The following is an 18447-nucleotide window of genomic DNA, read 5'->3' on the forward strand; positions in this document are numbered from 1 at the left end:
GGGGGACATTGAGTGTCTAGAGTCCAAAGGGCCTGGGCTCAAACCTCATCCTCAGCACCTCCTGCCCTGTGATCTTGAACATTACCTGCCTCTCGCTGCCCTCAGTTTCCTCGTCTGTGAAATGGGGACATGGCCTTCCCCATAGATTTAATAAGAAATTAGTGAGACTGGGCTTGGGGAGAGTAGGGAGGCACACACATCAACTGCTACGAATCAATAGTAGTAACATTATTACTATGTTTTATTAATAATTGCAGTAGCGGTTATAATGCTAGCAATATAGTAAGAAGATCAGTAACCAGTACCGACGGCAGAGGACCTGGAGCCTTGCGGGAAGTGCTCCTCCAGAGCCTCCCAGGCTTGAGGCCACGTGCTTGCCCTCTGGGGTGTCCCATGGCCTTACACCCAGCTTGACTCAGCAAGGTGGGCCACAGTCCTGTCTGGGGCCCTGGGGCCCGAGTGCAGGAGACTTAGACTCCAGGGCAGGGGAGGGGGAAGGGGGCCCTCTCCTTCCCTGGAGGCTGTGCCCCAGGAGTCGGGGGAAGGAGGTCTGAGCTTGGGCAGGGCCAGCTGAGTCTGAAACGGACATTGTGAGGCAGCAGTTTGTGACAGACAGCAGAGAGGCCTCTCCCCTTGATCGCCCCAGGGAGACCACTGCCCATGGGGACCCCCCTGGAGTGGAACCATTGCCTGAGCCAGAGATGTCAACAAATCCACTGGCTATGTTCGGGCCTCAGCTCACAGTTCCACCCCCGGGTCAAAGCAGAGGCAGGTTCCAGTCCAGGGGAGAGGCTCTGTGGCAAGACAGAGTCAGGTCTGCTGGCCCTGGGGTCTGCATGGAGAAGCCCATGTCAGGGGTCCTGGGCACCAGTGCCCGTGTCGGGGCTGGATGCCAGTTCTGTGCCCACAGCTGGGAGGCCTTGGCAGGCTAAGCTTCCTGCGCGTCCTGTGGCTCAGTCAGCTGTCACACAGCCTGAGGGAGCAGGTCCTGGGTGAGCAGGGACAGCTGCGTCTCTTCACCTGTAAAGTGGGGACAATAAGGAAAGTGTCACCTTGGAACCAGTTGAGAAGATAGAATCTGTTACTCTATGCCAAGTGTAGTGCCAATTCCTGTCACCATGAGGGTTCCTCCTAAATACTAGCTGTCTTTGTTTGGGCATAGAAAAAGAGAAAGTGTGAATGGATGATGCATTGACTGTCCCCCAAGCCCACGCCCCCAGATCTGCGGGCTGGGGGTGGGGGTGGACATTCACCCTGAGTCCCATGCTACAGGGCACATCAGAGTGGCCACAGCCCCCCTTGCAGAGCTGCATGGCAGGGTTCAGGGTTTCAACCCCTGGACCCCGAGACCGAGTCTCTCACACCCTGAAGGAACATCCACTTGGTGGGCAAATGAGAAACTGGGACTAAGGAGACTCCATCGGGACATGGACCAGAGCCCAGATCCTGGGAGGGGTGACTGACCGCCTCACCTGCCTCCGGCCCTGGGAACCTGCGGATGACGGCGGCTCCCTGATGTCCTTCTGGCCTCCCCCAACTGTGATTCATGGAGCTGCCTCTTCTTGGTTTCAGATGTTCCTGGTCTGCAGGGACAGCATCTTGAAGCGCCTGGTGCTCTGTGTGCACTTCCCTTCCCTGAGCGACAGCTCCTCCGAGGTGCTCGAGTACACCATCAAAGAAGAAAAGTCGCGTGAGTACCCGGCTCCTTGCTCTCCTGGGACCTCGCGGGGCTGCAGCAGCAGCAGACGTGGCACCTGCTAACCACAGCTCTCCTGTCTGCGCCCACAGGGTCTAAAATTAGAAGGGGACAAACTGTCAGCCTGCTGATGTTACCTGGCCAGGCTGGCTCTGAACTCAGCTTGTCACACACAAGTCAATGTTAGTTTCCAGTCACCCTCATCAGGGCTGTGGTCTTTGCTCCTCGTGGCCACAGAGAAGCCTCCCCTGGTTCACTTAGCACAGGATGCTGGGGCTGGGGGGAAAGGGGGAAAGAAACTGCCTGGGCCCTCAGAATCAGCTGGGCATGCCCTCAAGCCATGTTCTGGGACCAGCTCTTTAACCTCTCCAAGCCTCAGAGGTCTCTTCTGTTAAATGGACATGAAAGTCAAAAACCCAAAGCAGGCATGGGCCTCCTCTGAGAGCTGGTTAGGGGTCCAGTTCAGGGTAGGTTTGTACTGATAGAAAACATTTTGGGCCCCTCTTGACCTCTGGCTCAGTTACCTGAAAGGGCTTGCCTCTCATCTATGGGTCACTTTCGCACACTCCAGGCATTAAACTCCAAAAAAATGTTTATTAAAAGAACCCGTGGAGGCTGGGATGGTGGCTCAGTGGTAGAGCACTTGTCTAGCATGTGTGAGGCACTGGGTTCGTTTCTCAGCACCACATATAAATAAATAAATAAATAATCCCATCAACAACTAATAAAAATATTTTTAAAAAAAGAACCCGTGGAATATTCCAGGCTCTGGTTTGGTTTACATCATCTCAGAAATGGGACCTTTTTACCCTTCATCAGCCACCGAGTGACTGCAAAGAAGGGCCCTTGAATATTCTTGAGCGCTTCTTTCTCAAGAAACATTTGTACGGACAGAAGGAAATGCAAAGAGGAATAAGAGGGAGTCCCAGCCCAGGGGTCCCCAGTCAGGTTGAGGGGGGGACTTCCCAGGGTGGGAGGGACAGCCCTCACCTGCTGTGTGGTGAGGCAGGTGGTACTGCAAAGAGGGCTGTGGCAGGGGCAGATCACTGGGGGAGGACTCAGAGAGGGTGTCTGCTAGAAGGACTGAGGTGCATCAAGAAATCAAAGGCATGCTTGGAATGGGTCGGCAAGGCAAGGCTGTACTTCTGCAGAAAGGTACCCCCAGAGCCAATCCGGCCAGTGAGCACACCTGTGCAGGCTGGCCACCTGCTTTTGTCCCTAGTGTAGTACTGCCCCTTGCTCGAATAGGAGGAGTTCATGGTTACAATATATGTGATTAGCTAATTAAAATTGAGGAGGGCACAGGAAACAGACTACAGTTGTGATTAGGTACCTGTTAGGGAATTTCAAAATGACTTCATTCCTCAGGACACGGTGGCGCACACCTGTAATCCCAGTGGCTCAGGAGGCTGAGGCAGGAGGATCCTGAGTTCAAAGCCAGCCTCAGCAACTTAGCGAGGCCCTGACCAACTTAGTGAGACCCTGTCTCTAAATAAAATATAAAAGAAGCCTGGGGACATGGCTCAGTGGTTAAGCATCCCTGGGTTCAATCTCTGATACAAAAAACAAAAAAAGGCTACATTCTTCTCCACAAGGTTTCCTAATTTAAATGGTTCCATTATACATTGTAAAATTTAAGTTACAGTAAACATGCTTGTGTGTTACATTACAGGTTTAACTTTGATAGAAGAGAAAACATTAATTTTACAGTGTCCAAGACAAGGGAGGATTCGGGCTGGGTCCCAAAGGTTTATTAGTTCAATTAAAGTCTAATTTTCTAGAAAGCAAAAGAAGTGGGTCACTTTTCCTGTTGGGGAGGGTCTTTCCACAGAGACCCAGGCCACGCAGCATGGGTAAGGCACATCTCATTCAGCGCGTTTAACACCTGGTTATGGGGGTGAGGCGCTGCTCCACTGGTGGGGACACAGCAGAAACAAGAACTCCTTGCCTCTCGGCATATGGTTCACATGGAGGGAGAAGACAGTAAGCAGTAAGGGCACAGGGTGACTGTCAGGTGGAGTCACAAGTGGACCTGGAAGGATCCCATTTCCGTCACACACGCAAGAGTGCTTGTCGTTCAGGGACCCTAGCTGAGTGGCTCTGTCACCTTTGGCATACAGCTGAAGTTTCTCAGGGTTGGGTCCAGGGTCCCCGACAGGCTACAAAGGGAAGAAGCTTGTGGGAGGGTCTTACAACCAAGGCCCTGTGACTGCATTTCATTGGCTAGAATTCAGTCATATGACTGTACCTAACTGCAAAGGAGCTTGGGAAATGTAGTCCAACCATGAATCACAAAATGTAGTCCAACCATGGGGTACCCAGGAAAAAGAACCCTGGATGAAGTGCTGGAATCCTGCTCCCTGGGTCAGGGAATAGGAGTGTGGGGCTTGGGAAAAGGCAGTTCATTTATGTAGACGACCTAAATGACGGTCCCTCCTGTGGAGTCCAGGAGGTGGGAAAGTGTGGGGTGTTATGGTCTTTCCTGACTAAGTATACACACAGCCCCCCATGACTGCAGAAGGGTGGAGTCACTCTCTTACTGAGAGAAACCAGGCTTTCTGGGATGAGGCTTCCAAATGTTAGGTACCTACAGTCCTTTTGGAACCCAAGAACCTCTGGGGCCTTGAACTTCAGCAGCAACATTGGAAAGGTGGCTGAGAGAGGGGCGTGGTGCTGTACTCCAGGAGCCTGGTGAGAGAGAGTTGTTCAAGAGCAGGGGACAGAAGGCCTCTCTCCAGGGGAATCGAGCTGGACCCGCAGCCTGGCTGGAGTTCTGCTCGTCTCTGCCCACCCAGCAGTCCAGGTCCGGGTCTCTCCAACCCAGATGCAGTAAGCTCCCTGGAAACCAGGACGTCAGATCTGATTCAGTGTCTCACTTTCAGTGAGGAACCTGTCCAAGGAGAATCAGAGCTGGGCTGTTACAGGGGTGGTGACAGCTTTTGTTGAGAACCATTGCAACAGGGGAGAAGAGACCTCAGTAGTGGACTGGCCCAGTTCTGAGTTCAGCATGGGCAAGTGGGCATTTATAACCAAGGAACAGGGTAGGGGTCAGTGGATGCAAAGTCACGAAGGGCAAAGAATGATTCTGGCTAACCTGACCTACCAGGAGTCTCCATTCTTCAAGCTGTCGCCTGAGGAATGGTGAAGGGTGAGGAGCCTGCTCAGATATTGAGGGTTATTGGTGAGGGGGGGGGGGCGGAGGCGCTGGCTCAGTTGACCTAGCAGGGTTCTGGCTAAAACTGGATTTTCCAAGGAAGTACACAGATGGGCCTAGAGAAGGTCCAGGAGCCCAATTCAAGTTTGGTGGAGGAAAGAAGTTTTGCGTCACCCCAGGGACAAACCAGGGCATTCAGGATGGGAAGAGCTTACTTCCCATAAGGTAAGACCCAACCTCCTTGGTTTTTGTCTGTCTCTCAGGGCTTGCAGTAGAATCTCATTTTTCATTTTAAAACTTTTAAAAATGCAGTGCACAACTTTTCTGGGAAGACAGCACCAGAAGCCCCCCAGGCAGCCTGACTCTCCCCGTCCTTCTCCTGGGTGTTCACCCCCACACACACGGGTGTCCAGGACCTGGCGTGTGTTGTATTCCACTCTGAGCCTACACGGCATCTTCCCAGGCTGTCCACCAGGGCAAACCCGACGAGGGCACAAGAACAGCGCCTGGGGTGTCCTTGGCTTTGTTGGTTCATGTCCCCCTCTGCTCCCTCCTCCTGCTGCCCTCCTGAGCCCTGGGCTGTAGCCTGGGCCATTGAAGCCACACAGCCTGATTGAATCCCAGCTCTGACTCCTCCTCTCCAGGTCCCGGTGTCCTTGCTGTGACATGGGGAGGACGACGGGGCCCCCCCACTGGGTCCTGGGAGGAGTGAGCCTGTGCAGAATGCCTGGAACTCAAGACGCTGTGGCTGCGGTGGCAGAGGAGGAAGTGGGCAAGGGAAAGACCCAGGCCTAGAACTGGCGCTGGTGTTGGGGTTCCCCACCCAGAGCAGAGGCGAGGGAAGGAGTCAGGGGCTGCCCCGAAAGTGAGTGGTCAGCAACCTCTGTGATCAAAATACTCTGTTTTCTTGGAACATCTGTTTTGGCCACTTCTGTGCTTCTGTGGGCTCAGAGTGTCCCCTAGCGTCTTGTGAAGAGTGTCTTTGAAAAACCCGGAGCCAGTCGGCTTGGGCCAGTGTGGCTGTGGTGACTGACAGACAGCCCTAAGCCCTATGGCCTTGCACAAAGTAGCATGCCGTCCAACTGTGCCGACATGTATGTTCTTTTGCTGTCCTTCACTGGGGTGGCTGCTGGGTCTTTCAGGCACATTTCCTCACTGGTGCAACACCCATCCGGGGCAGTGGGAGGGGCAGAAGACAGAATCCCAGGATGGCTCTGGAAGCCCACAGAGGACAGGCAGCACTTCCTAGAATAGCTTATCCACCAGAACAGGTCACGTGGCCGGGCCAGACATCATTGGACGAGCAGAGGAATCCTCCCGTGCACGTGTGAATGGCAGGGGCAACTCTTTGGAAAAGTAATCCTTGGGGAGGGGCCAGAGAAGCAGCAGCAGAGATCGGGGCAGGAGCTGTACAGGAAGGCCTAGAAGATTCTGGGATGGGTAGGGGCTGGGCCAGCTGCTGGCTAGCAACCCTGCCCTTGATGGCCGAAATGAAGCACCTAGTCAGAATCGCTACATGTTGAGTATCCCCTCTCCAAAAGGCTTGGGACCAGAAGTGTCTGAGACTTTGGATTTCTTTTTCTTTCTTTTTTTTTTTTTTTTTTTTGCAGGGTTTGGAATATTTGCATATATGAAATGAGATGTCTTGGGGATGGGACCCAAGTCTAAATACAAAGTCTATTTGTTTCCTATTCACCTGTGAACATAGCCTAAAGATCATTCTACTCCGTGTTTTCAGTCTGTCTGCATTTTGGCTGCGACACATCCCAAGGGGCCAAGCGTGGGATTTTCCGGCTGTGGCATCAAGTCATCATTCCAAAAGTTTTGGATTTGGAGCATTTTGGATTTTTAGGTTAGGGATGCTCAACCTGGACCTACTTTTTCATTAATGGGCTTTAAAGATGGTGACAACACATGCCTACAATCCCAGCAGGTCAGGAGGCTGAGGCAGGAGGATTGCAAGTTCAAAGCCAGCCTCAGCAACCGTGAGGCGCTAAGCAACTCAGCAAGACCCTGTCTCTAAATAAAATACAAAACAGGGCTGGGACATGGCTCAGTGTTCGAGTGCCTTGGAATTCAATCCCCAATACACCCCCCCTCTAAAAAAAAAAAAGATGGCAACAATGACAATCATGGGATGTTGATTTTCTGTTGACTGAGAAAAGCAAAAAGAAAACCAATCTGCCTGTCCCTGGAAGAGGAACCGTGAGGCCACTGGGCGGGTGTGGTCTGGCCTGTACTGCAGGGAGCCGCCCAGCGCTCAGCGGGAGCTGAGCCTTGGCCCCTGTCACCTGCTCCCTCCTTCCTCCTGCACAGCTGACCCTGGCTTTAGAGAGGCCCGCCTGTCTAGCTCCGTAGATCTCCCACTCAGAGGCTTGCAGTTTAGTGGATAGATACCTGTGTAGCTGGGAAGGCACCGTGTCCCCAGCCAGTGTGGTGGTGAGGCTGGTGCTGATCTTACTGGTGATCCTCACCACTGCACTGGGGCACCTTTGAAACCAAGGGAGGGAGAGAGTCTAGGTCAGTCTTCCTGGGCAGCAGAGATCTGAACACCTGGGCAGGACAGAGCCCCGACTCTTTGACTTCTCCCAGTGCTCTAGGATTTGACTGCGTCACCAACTGACCCTTTATCCTAGAATGAGATTTAATCTGTATTTGAATCTAGATAGGCTAAGGCCATTAAAAGAGGGAAATGATCAAGATTATTCAAGGAGAACGAGTGTGGAGAAGGCAGCCTCGTGGTATTTCCATGGGGAGGTGGTACTATGCATCATGGAGGGGTCTTGCTTTCGTGTCTCTGACAACCTCTTTTGAGAGCATGACATTACAAAGGCTGTCAGTTCTAGGTTTTATGCTTGTGACATCAGGCAAGTTGAGTTACTCAACCTCCCTTGCTTCAGTTTCCCCAACGGTCAAGAGAGAACACCTCCAACACCCCCCGTTGGAGGCTGGAGGAGAGATCCCATCCGTAAGCACACCGGGGGCTTAGGATGGTGTGGCCCAGCAAGCAGGAAGCACGCAACAGCCTCAAGTCCAGTAAAGACACTTGTGGGAAACAGCTGTCACGGTGCCCACGGTGATCAGCACACGTGATAAGCCCTCAGGGCCCCCGTGGCAACACTCAACAAGGCCCAGCAGACATGTCTGCTCTGGGGCTGGAGTAGCTCACACCTCAACCCTTCATTTCCTGGTGCCTGGACCCGGGAGGGCTCCTCCCAGGAGCCGGTACTTCTCACTTAAGTTAGTACCCACGAAGGTTTGGGCTAAAATAACCACAGTTTGTTTCTGTTTTCTACTGTCCTCTTCAGCATCAAACCTGGGGTTTGACTTAAAAAAAAAAAAAAAAAAAAAGACAGGACAATTTAACTCCAAGAACTTTTTGTCAACTTTGGTGAATTTCTTGGTTTTTGAATCCTGGGCTGTTTTGGGCATATTATCATAGGTTTTCTCTGTGTTAGTAAACATTTCAAAGACTTTGCAACTACTGCAATATGTGCTGAATGGCTTCTGAGGGGAGACACTTGCCACCGGCTAAGACAGAGCCCCTGAGTTTGGACCAGCAGGGAGACAGGCACACCCGTGTCACCAAGGGTACAACCAGACAGCCCCAAGAGCCAGAACGTCAGTGTGCATCGAAGCTGATTCCTGTTGACGGAGGGGAATCAACCCAGGCCTCACTGGAGCCTTGGAGGCTGAGAAATAATTAGGAGAAAGAGCAGAGAGGGTCCAGGTTTGGGAAGTTGCGGTCGCAGTCTGCCTCGGAGCTCAGAGCGAGAAAGACACGCAGGACAAGGTGAAGCTCTGCTGGGTCAGGCGACTGGAAGGGGGCAGCAAAGGACCGTGAGGACCACACCAAGGTGTGAGGGATTTGGTTCCTAGTGTTCTAAAAAGCCACACAAAGATTTTGAGCAGGAAGTGGCCCTAGGAAGTGCTTGGCTTCTGTGTGGGAGCTGGAAGGGGCGGTGACCTGGCCAGGCCAGAGGAAGATGGGGGAGGAGCGGCAGCCTTGGTGGCTGCCCAGGAAAGAGGCTGGGGAGCTAAGACTAGGGGGGACCCTGAAGCAGAGATGGCAAGGCCCAGCTGCAGCAGTATCTCCAGGAAATGCAACCCCAGGGACTGTGCCCGAGTTGGTTTTGCACTGAGAAAATTGGATACAGTGAGAGGTTTGGACAGAGATGGAGAAGGATCCAGAGCACAGAGCCTCAGAGGCAAGAGAAGGCAGAAAGACAAGAGGCCTGAAGGTTGCGTGAAGTCTCTTCTATAAGGGCCGGAGGCTGGGCTGGAGCTCAGAGGTGGAGTGCTGGCCCAACGTGCACAAGGCCACAAATATAAACCAATAACTCGCCTCAGTGCACAAGGAGGAGCCCATGGACGGACAACCTCTAAAGACCCCTCCTTTCATTATGTCACATTGGTCATTAAGTTTCAACACCTGAATCTGGGAGAGACACATTCAAACCATAGATCTTTTTATTTTTTTAGTTGTCTGTAGACACAATACATTTATTTATTTATTTTTATGTGGTGCTGAGGATGGAACCCAGGGCCTCGTGCATGCTAGGCAGCGCTCTACCGCTGAGCCACAACCCCAGCCCCGTAGCAGTTTTATAAAGACTCTAGTCCGTTCATGGGGGTGGCCCTCATGAGTAGACCCTGCCTCCTGACACTATTGCACTGGGGCTTAGGTTCCCAAATATGCATGTTGGGGTGATGCCCATATTCAGACCATAGCAACATCTGCATCTGGGCACCCCTGCCTTTCAGGCTCCCTCCGCACCCTCCTTCCATTCCCTCCCTGAAAACCTACACTGTGGAAATCCTCTACTTGGTAAACAGGTTTATACCAACACGTGAAAGACTAACACCATCGAACAGTAGTGTCCCCTGCCAGGGGAGAGTGCCTCTCCACGGGAATGAAAGAGAGTTCCGGTGTTAAGCGCAGGAATGTTGGGCAGGGCGGAGGCACCTGTCCTGGGTAAGGCTCAGTCTGACTGACAGCACCCTCCCCACACCCACCATGCACCCACACTCCCTGCGGGGCCCTTGGAGGAGCAATAATCTCCCTCCTCATCTGGAGTCATGGGCTTTCTTTCCCCGCTCCTTTGTATGAATAATTTTTTAAATATTTTTTTTAGCTGTAGATGGACACAGTCCCTTTATTTTATTTGTTTTTTAAGGGGTGCAGGGGATTGATACCAGGGCCTCACGCATGTTAGGCAAGCCCTCTACTGCTGAGCCCCAGCCCCGGCCCTGCGTGTGACATTATTCCAGCCTCTGTGCCTTTCACAGGCCAGTTCGTCTGCGTGGCTTGCTCTCTGCACTCCTCTCGGTCTGCCTGGGCTTCCTCGCCCTTCACAGTGTGTTCTGTGTTTCCCAGGGTGGGCTGGAGGTTTCTGGGTGGGTTTGTGTCTGACAACACCTGTGGCCCCCACAGCCCAGGGAGAGTGAAGCATGTTGTGGGCATTCAGCAAGCACTGGGTCTTTGATCAGCTGGTTAATGACACCTCACTCCTGTGCAGAGACAGCCTGGAAGGACTGAGAGGGTAGATGTCAGTACCCAGTGGACCCAAATTCGAATCCTACTCCTTTGTTTTCATCTGTTGGAAGATGTTGGTAGTTAATGCTCAGTCCTCTGTTTCAGCCTTGCCTTTCCCACCTGTGAAATGGACTTAAAATCAGAGTCATAATTAAGCGGACCTATATTCCATAGTGCTTGGCACATAATAGGTGCTCAGATAACATTTGTCTGGACTGGGGTGGAGCTCAGTGGTGGAGTATGTGTTTAGCTTGTGCAAGACTCAGATCTCCATGTCCCCAGCATGTGATGCCCCAGTAGTTACTTGTCTCTCCTCCATCCCTAACCTCCCTCTTCCCATGTGGCATGAGTCTCAGGGTAGAAAAACCTGGGTTTGGCCCTGTGTGGCATACATGAGGCTGAAACTAGCCATTCTATCCTAATAAGAAGTAAAAATCTGAACATGCAGAGAAACCAACAATTCTAGATTTCTCGGGGCTGGGGTCACAGGGTGGGACCACTGCCCCCAGAACGGGACAGGCAACAAGCAGATGCAGAGTCACCACTTCCCAGAGCAGAAACCAGCAAGCACACACTGGCTCTGGAATCCAAGCCAGGTCACAGGAGGCTCTGAGAGGTGGACCTGTCCTCAGGGGGCCCTCGCCTTTGAGAGTTTCATCACCTGAGCTTGACCAGAGTCTCACTGTGAATATCAGAGAAAGATCCCACTGTGCTTCCAGCAGGGGGAGGGGAACTGTTTTTAAGTGAATCCAAGCATTCTGTTCCTTCAAAGAGACAGTTTTTCAGTAGAGCCTGACCTCCCTGTTTTATCAGAGAGCAACCTCTCTGAGGATGAAAGGTACCCGTCCTGGCCCACAGAAAGGAGGAAGGCACTGGGCAGCACCTTGGTGCTCACCGTCCAGGGGCACAGGCTCACTGAAGGATGTATACTCCCAGGACACAGAACTCTCCCGCCCCCACAGCAGAGCAGGTCTGTCCACACTTCTTCTGCCCACGGTTCCTTTATCCTGTTATCTAGTGCAGCATGTTAGCCATCAGGAAAAAAATCACAACAGTTTGAAGAGACAGAGTAAGACTTGGAATACACTCAAATATGGCAAAGAGGCAGGACATAACAGAACTAGAATTTAAAACAAGGAAGATTAAGATGCTCAGGGCTCTGGTGGATGAAGCAGGCAACTGTAGACAAATGGGCAGCATCAGCGGAGAAATGAGGCTCTAAGAGAGAACCAAAAGGAGATGCTGGGGGTCAAAACAGCCAGGCAGGCGAAGGACGTCTTGGGCAGGTTTAGACACATCGAGGAAAGAGTCGGAGTTTGAGAATGTCACATTAGAAGCCACCTGCATTGAAAAGCAGAGAGAACAAGACCGAAAAACTACAACAGCGTACTTAAGACCTGAGGACAGTCATAACACACACCTGGGAATACCAGGAGAAGACAGTGAGAAAGGTCAGAGGAGCTACTGAATGGCTGGGAATTCACTCAAGTTAATATCAGACACCAAACCACAGATCCTAGAAGTTCAGAGAATGCTGAGCAGGACACATCCCTGCCCCATCCCCCCAAAAAAACCCAAACAGACCTTGCCATATCATCTTCAAACTGTGGAAAATCAAATAAAGAAAAAATCCTGAAAGAAGCAATATAGGAAAAAAAAAATATATATATATATATATATATATATATATATATATATATATGGGTTAAAACTAACTTCTCAGAAACAATGCAATAAATAAGAAAGTGGAAAGAAATATCTACACTGATGGGGAGGGACACCAAATGAGAATTCTGAACCCTGTGAAATCATCCTCCAAAAGTAAAGAAGAAATACTTGCTCAGACGAGAGAGAGAGAGAGAGAGAGAGAGAGAGAGAGAGAGAGAGAGAGAGAATTTGTTGCCAGTAGACGTGACTTGCAAATGTTAGGATTTCTCTAGGGAGAGGAAAATGATAGAGGTTGGAAACTCAGATCTACATGAATAAAGAAAAGTCATCAGAGAAGGAATAAATGAAGGTGAGATTAAAATTTTTATTTTTTTTTTACTTTTAATTGATCTAACAGTTTATCCAAAATAATATCAGCAATAATATACATGACTGTATGTGCATGTGTGTTTATGTATAAGCAAAATGAATGGCAGCAATAAGGGGTGGCAAGGAGGAACTAGGATTATTTTATTTATACCTGTGAAGCAGCATAGTTATTTCAAAGTGGACTTGGCTTACTTGTAAATTGCAAGCTCTAGGGTGAAAACTAAAAATAAAATAAATAAATAAATAAATAAATTTTATTGCTGATACCAATAAAGGAGATAAGATGGAATCATATGAACTGCTCAGTTAAAATTACAAAGGCAGAAAAGGAGTGGAAGACAAAAATTGGACCAAAAACAAGGACAATAAATAGAAAACAGTTGCAGATAGGGTAAATGTTAATCCAGCTCTTTCAGTAATGACTTTGAATGTCAATGGTCCAAATTACCAACTAAAAGATTGTCAGAATGGATCAAGAAACAAGGCCCAACTGTATGTTGTCTACAAGAAACCCACTTTGATTATAAACCCACTTTGATTATACATTAAAAGTAAATGGCTGGAGGGGCTGGGGTTGTGGCTCAGTGGTAGAGCGCTCGCCTCACACGCACGTGCAAGGCCCTGGGTTCCACCCTCAGCACCACATAAAAATAAACAAATAAAATAAAGGTATTGTGTCCAACTACAACTAAAAAATATTTTTTTTAAAGTAAATGGCTGGAGAAAGGTATACCACACTAACACCAATCAAAAGAAAGCAGGAGTAGCTCTATCAATTTTGGACAGAGCAGATTTCAGACCAAGGAATGTTATTCCAGACCAAGGGATACAGAGGGATATTTTATAATGATAAAGGTCAGTTCTCCAAGAAGACACAACAATCCTTAATGTGCATGTGACCAACAACAGAACATCTCTCAAGGCAAAACTGATGAACTGCAAAGAGAAATCAATCCACTTTCACAGTTGGAAACCCCAACACCCTGTATCAGATGTGGGCAGATCCAGAAGGCTGAAAGTCAGTAGGGACATAGTTGAGCTCCACACCACCATTTATCCACCCGATGTGATTGACATCTATGGACCACTTCACTCAGTGAGAGCAGTGTGCACATCCTCCTCAAGTTTATGTGGAACAGTCACGAAAAGAGGCCACTTTCTGGGTTGTAAGAAGTGCCTTAACCAATTTGAAAGACAGAAATCATACCATGTGTGCTCTTAGGCTACAGCGGAATTTAACTAGAAATCAAAAAGTACTTGGAGATTAAGCTTGGATCAAAGAAGAAATCTAAAGGGAATTTAAAAACACTTCCAAGTAAATGAAAATGAAGACACTGTTGATCAAAATGTGTAGGATAGAGAGAAAGCAGCACCCAGAGGGAAATTTACAGCATCGAGTTCGTGTGTTAGAAAAAAATAAAACCTGGCATCATAGTTAGTTCTCTCCCCTAACTAGCTCTGGGAACTAAAGCAAGTGATTTGACTTCTGATCCTCATTTCCATCACCACGCTGTGGGGTTCAGGGTACCTCCAGGGAAGTTGTTAGGAAGGACAGGAAAGAAAAATATGTGCACATATTTTTGCATTCAGAAATGCAAGAGTGCGCTGAACCGCGCCGGGGGCGCGTGTGTGCATTCATTCGTGAATCTACGCGCCCAGCGTCCACCGAGCCCTGATTCATGATAAGACAGGGTTCCCTGTATTAAGATGCTCAAGTCTGGCCAGTGAGGCAGAGCAGACCCTCGCAGCACAATGTGATCGGGGTCTTGTGATCAAGATGGATAAGAGAGGGCTGTATGGGTGGCTCCACAGGCAGAGGTCCCTGGCTGGGCACACGTGTGGCGCTGGGCCTGAGTCTGCTCATAGGAGGTTCTCCTGGCATCTGAGTGGATGGGCAAGAGTGGAAGAAGGAGGTAAAGTGCATGCACTGGAGATGGCCCTACATGGAGAACCCAGGAGATGTTCCTGGGTGACTCAGCTCTGGGGAAGTTGTCCCAAAAGGGAAGTGGATCGGTTACCTCTGAGCACTTGCTGGCCCACTTCCCAGATTTGCTTTGCTCTGGGAATTCCCAGGCAGCTTCACCCTAGGAAGTAGGGACTGGGTTAGAGCCAGTGTGTTCTTCAGCCAAGCCCTGGGTGGGTGTCAGTGAACTGGGTTTTCATGGTAACTTGCTGTGTGACCTTAGCAAGTCACTCAATGTCTCTGGACCTCCCGAGAGAAGGCGGCACCCCTGACCTTACCTGGCAAGAGAAAGATACAAAACACTGGGAAGGCTAATGCCCACACATTGGCTTGACCCCCCAGTGTCCCGTACACTTAGATCAGAAAGTCTCCCCACAGCCTAGGAGAATATATGTCGCTCCATGTCCAGGCAGCCCAGCTGAGCTCACGGGAAGTTGTCACGCTGTTGTGCCTGTTCTATCAGCTTCTCCTTTCTGCCCAAACTTTAAGAAAGGAGTTGGAGCTGAAACCTTCTGGAAAGTTCCACAGAATTGGACTGTTGTGTCCCCGGGCCCTCTGTGTCTCTCCCCCTCGGCCATCCCAGCTTGTTGAGTAGTGGGCACTGATTTATCAGCAGGCCCAATCCCCCTGCGAGTGCTCAGGGTGTTCTTGTGGTCTCCTCTTGGTTTTCACAGAAGAAGCTTTTAGAGAACTTGCCCCAGAGAGATTTCCCCTTCTGGAATTTTCCTTTAATATAGTTCCCTGTCTGAGGCTGCCCTCGGCACCACAGAGGCAGGTCTTCAGGTGAAACCCGGCTCTGCCATTGCCAGGCCCTGACCTCTCAGGGACCTGCTGCCGGGCAGGGACAGGGTGGCTTCACCTGTCTTCACCACCTGGGAGCAGGTCCTATTTTGCAGCTGAGAAAAATTACACCCAAGGAATAGCAGGGATTCAGCACAGGTCTGCAGATGCCACAGGCAAAGCTCTTTCACTTGCACCAGGTGTTTGGGGTCTTAGCGTCCACATTCCTCATCCAGGGCCTCTCTAGGGTGGGGGGTGAAAGGGGAAAGACAACAGGAGAGAAGAGCAGATACTAATCAAGTCATTAAACTTGTTGCATGGTTTTGTCTTATCCTTGTCTTGTGTTTTTGTTTTGGTACCAGGGATTGAACCCAGGGGTGCTTAACCATTGAGCTACATCCCCAGCTTTTTTTTAATTTTTATTTTTTGAGACAGGATCTCACTGAGTTGCTTAGGACTTTGCTAAGTTGCTAAGACTGGCCTCCAACTTGTGATCCTCCTGCCTCAGCCTCCTGAGCTTCTGGGATGCCCCATCTCTTTTAGCAGGGGGTTTATTTAACAGAAACTTCGAATTACCTCAGAGCGTGGAGCTGAAGCTTTGAGGATATTCATTGCAGACAGGTGTTGGTCAGAAAAGGGGGCAGGTGGGACTAGATGGCTTCAATGAGGACAGCCATGGGGAAGAGGTTGCCCAGGTTCCCTGGCTCTGCCTCTTGATGGCTGAGTGAAGGTGACTTTGTCTTTGGGCTGTGGTCTTGGTGGGTCCTGGAGTCAACTCCAACCCAGCAGTGAGAACCGCCTGCCGGTGGTCTCTTCTGGCTTGGGAGTGAATGCCCTAGGGAATGGGCAGGGCTGTGAGTCAGGGTTGTGCCGGGTTTCTGTTCTCGCGACTAAAAGGCTCAGGGGTCACTCCAGTTGAACTGGGCTGACTGGGCTGCGCAAAATAACCACACAAGAGACACAAATGCCTTTTTCTTTGGGGTCGCTGTGACGGCTCCTCTGACCTTAAGGGTCTGCAGGAAGAAAGAGCGAGAGCACGCACTGACCCCTTTTATTGAGGAGAAGCTTTTCAAATGAGGCAAGGGGCCAGGTTTCAGAGGGCTGAGTCTATCTTCATGATGTCCACTGTCAGCAGGTTGACTGACACCTGGGTAGGCCACACCCAAGGGCACAGTAAGAAAAAGGGGACACACACAAGGCACTTCCATGGAAGATTCCATCCTAAACAGGGCAAGGGGTTATATTACAAAGGAACAGGTGAGCATAGCTTCACCCATGGGGCTGTAGGAAGACACACTCATGCACGAGACACGGACCCTCGCACCCAAGAAGGGTGCCACATTTCTGTGACTGAGCGCCTCAGCACCCAGCCGGAGAGTGTAACTCAGTCACGTGTAAGGTTGGCCTCCCACAGGATTGGTTCCCTGGGGAGTTGTTTGTAAGCTCTGCCGGCACACTGTGCCCAGATGCCTCGTCTGTAACCAGGGATGGAAATACCCACCTGATAGAACGCATGGGAGGTGACATGTGAGAGCATTTTGTAAACCAAAGCATGACATGTGTGTGCATGTGAGATAGGAGGGGTGCCTGTAACTCTTTACATTTCTTACATGAAGAAACAGGAAATAAGTTGGAATGTGAGTACGATACAGTAGAATCATAGGTCCCCAGGCCACCGGACGGATAATGTGAGAGCGCAGGCTGACCGTGGGCAATACTTGGGATTGCTCACTGCTTCCTAGTGGAAGTCCCCGGGATTCTCCCTGGCTACAGCACCCTGAGGACCAGGGAGCCCTGTCACTCACTGAGAGGACGCTGTGGGGCATTCGCCATGGTTTTCTGTGGGAAGCAGCATGGCAGGGCTGTGGTGGGAAGAACCAGCAGACAAGCTGACTGAGAGTAGAAGTCCCATGTGTCCCTTCCCACGTGGGTGAACGTGGGCGGTCTCCTGAGCTTTTCCAGGCTCCGTGTCCTCATCTGTAAAATATGGGAGCTCCATAAGGGGGCTTGAGGGAGACCACCTCCAAGGGTAGACTGCCTGTTACGTGAGCGTGATCTCTGCGTGCGCTCGCTCGCTCTCTCTCTCTCTCTCTCTCCCTCTCTCTCTCTCTGGGCCTCTCAGAACTCCACGTTTATACCAGGGACTTAGGACCCCAGCTGGACCCCTAGTCTGCCGCATCTGGCTCGGGGGGGGGGGGTACCAGAAACTCCCTCTGTGTAACCCAACCTAGAACATTCTCCCTCTGCTCTTCCTTCTCTGAGTTATGACACAGCCTCTTTATGGAGGCTCCTGGGTGCTGGGCTTTTGCTGGGCAGAGTGAGAGAGACCAAGGACCTAGAATAAGAATAGGTAAGCATTGTGTATGAATTAACCTGATCTGCATGGTGACCCTCGGGTATGAACACCACAGGGTTAAATGTGACTGCCTTCTTCCAGACTTCCCCCTCGGGAGGTGGAGTCTGTGGCAGCCCCCTGAGTCTAGCTAGTCTGCGACCTCTTTGACCAACAGAATAAGGCACAAGTGACACTCTGCCAGTTCCATATGTAGCTCGGAGGAGAACTGGGATCTCCTGCTTGGACTCTGGAAACTGAGACCCCCTGTCTTGGTCCCAGAGGCCTGGAGACCCTCAGGAAGGGGAGAAAGACCAAGAGGGAGTCAGGCCTGGCTGAATCCAGCCTTCCAGCTGTCCTGCCAGACACCAGGCACGAGCAAAGGCGTCTCAGACTCTCCAGACCAAGTGACACGGCCGGTGCTATATGGAGTGGTGCTATATTTGAGCTCTGCCCAAATTCCTGACCATAGATCAAGAGCTGTGGAAGGGCTGTTATTTTAGGGCACTGAATTTTTCAAGTAAATTATGCAGCCATAGATAACCAGGACAATCATGACCCCATTTTACAGAAACGCAGGCACAGAGAGGCCCCGTGGCTGGCTCAGAGTCCCATGGCAGACAGTAGCCAGGCCAGGATTAACCCCAGCCACCTGGCCCCCACCAGCTCATGTGCCGAGCTCTGTGTGGCACTGACAGTGAGTTGAAAACATGCTTCTGCTCTCAGGGAAACCTCTGTCCGATTTCGAGATGCAAGAATCATGCATCCTGTGTAACTAAAGAATCAAATAAGATGTCCATTTATTGACTTAGTCGATTTCAGGCCACCAGGGATACAGAGGTGATTACCCTAGAACAATGTTAGCACTTAGTGCACTCAGAGAAAGACCCCCCTCCCAAACACTGGCAGGGGTGAAACTCAGGGGAGCAGCTCTCAGGGTGAGGAGGCT

General features: G+C 50.7%; 1 protein-coding gene across 2 annotated transcripts in view; it reads left to right on the forward strand.

Moving 5' to 3' along the window:
- The window catches only part of RIN3 (Ras and Rab interactor 3), a 117029-nt gene that overhangs the window by 45099 nt on the left and 53483 nt on the right, over positions 1–18447 (forward strand). For both annotated transcript variants that reach the window (XM_081288687.1, XM_081288688.1), the window contains one exon: positions 1573–1690. In XM_081288687.1, coding sequence (XP_081144813.1) covers positions 1573–1690 — 118 coding nt within the window. The remainder of the gene's footprint in view (positions 1–1572; positions 1691–18447) is intronic.

The sequence above is a fragment of the Spermophilus citellus genome (assembly GCF_964194105.1).
Source record: "Spermophilus citellus genome assembly, chromosome: 4".
Taxonomy (NCBI): Eukaryota; Metazoa; Chordata; class Mammalia; order Rodentia; family Sciuridae; genus Spermophilus; species Spermophilus citellus.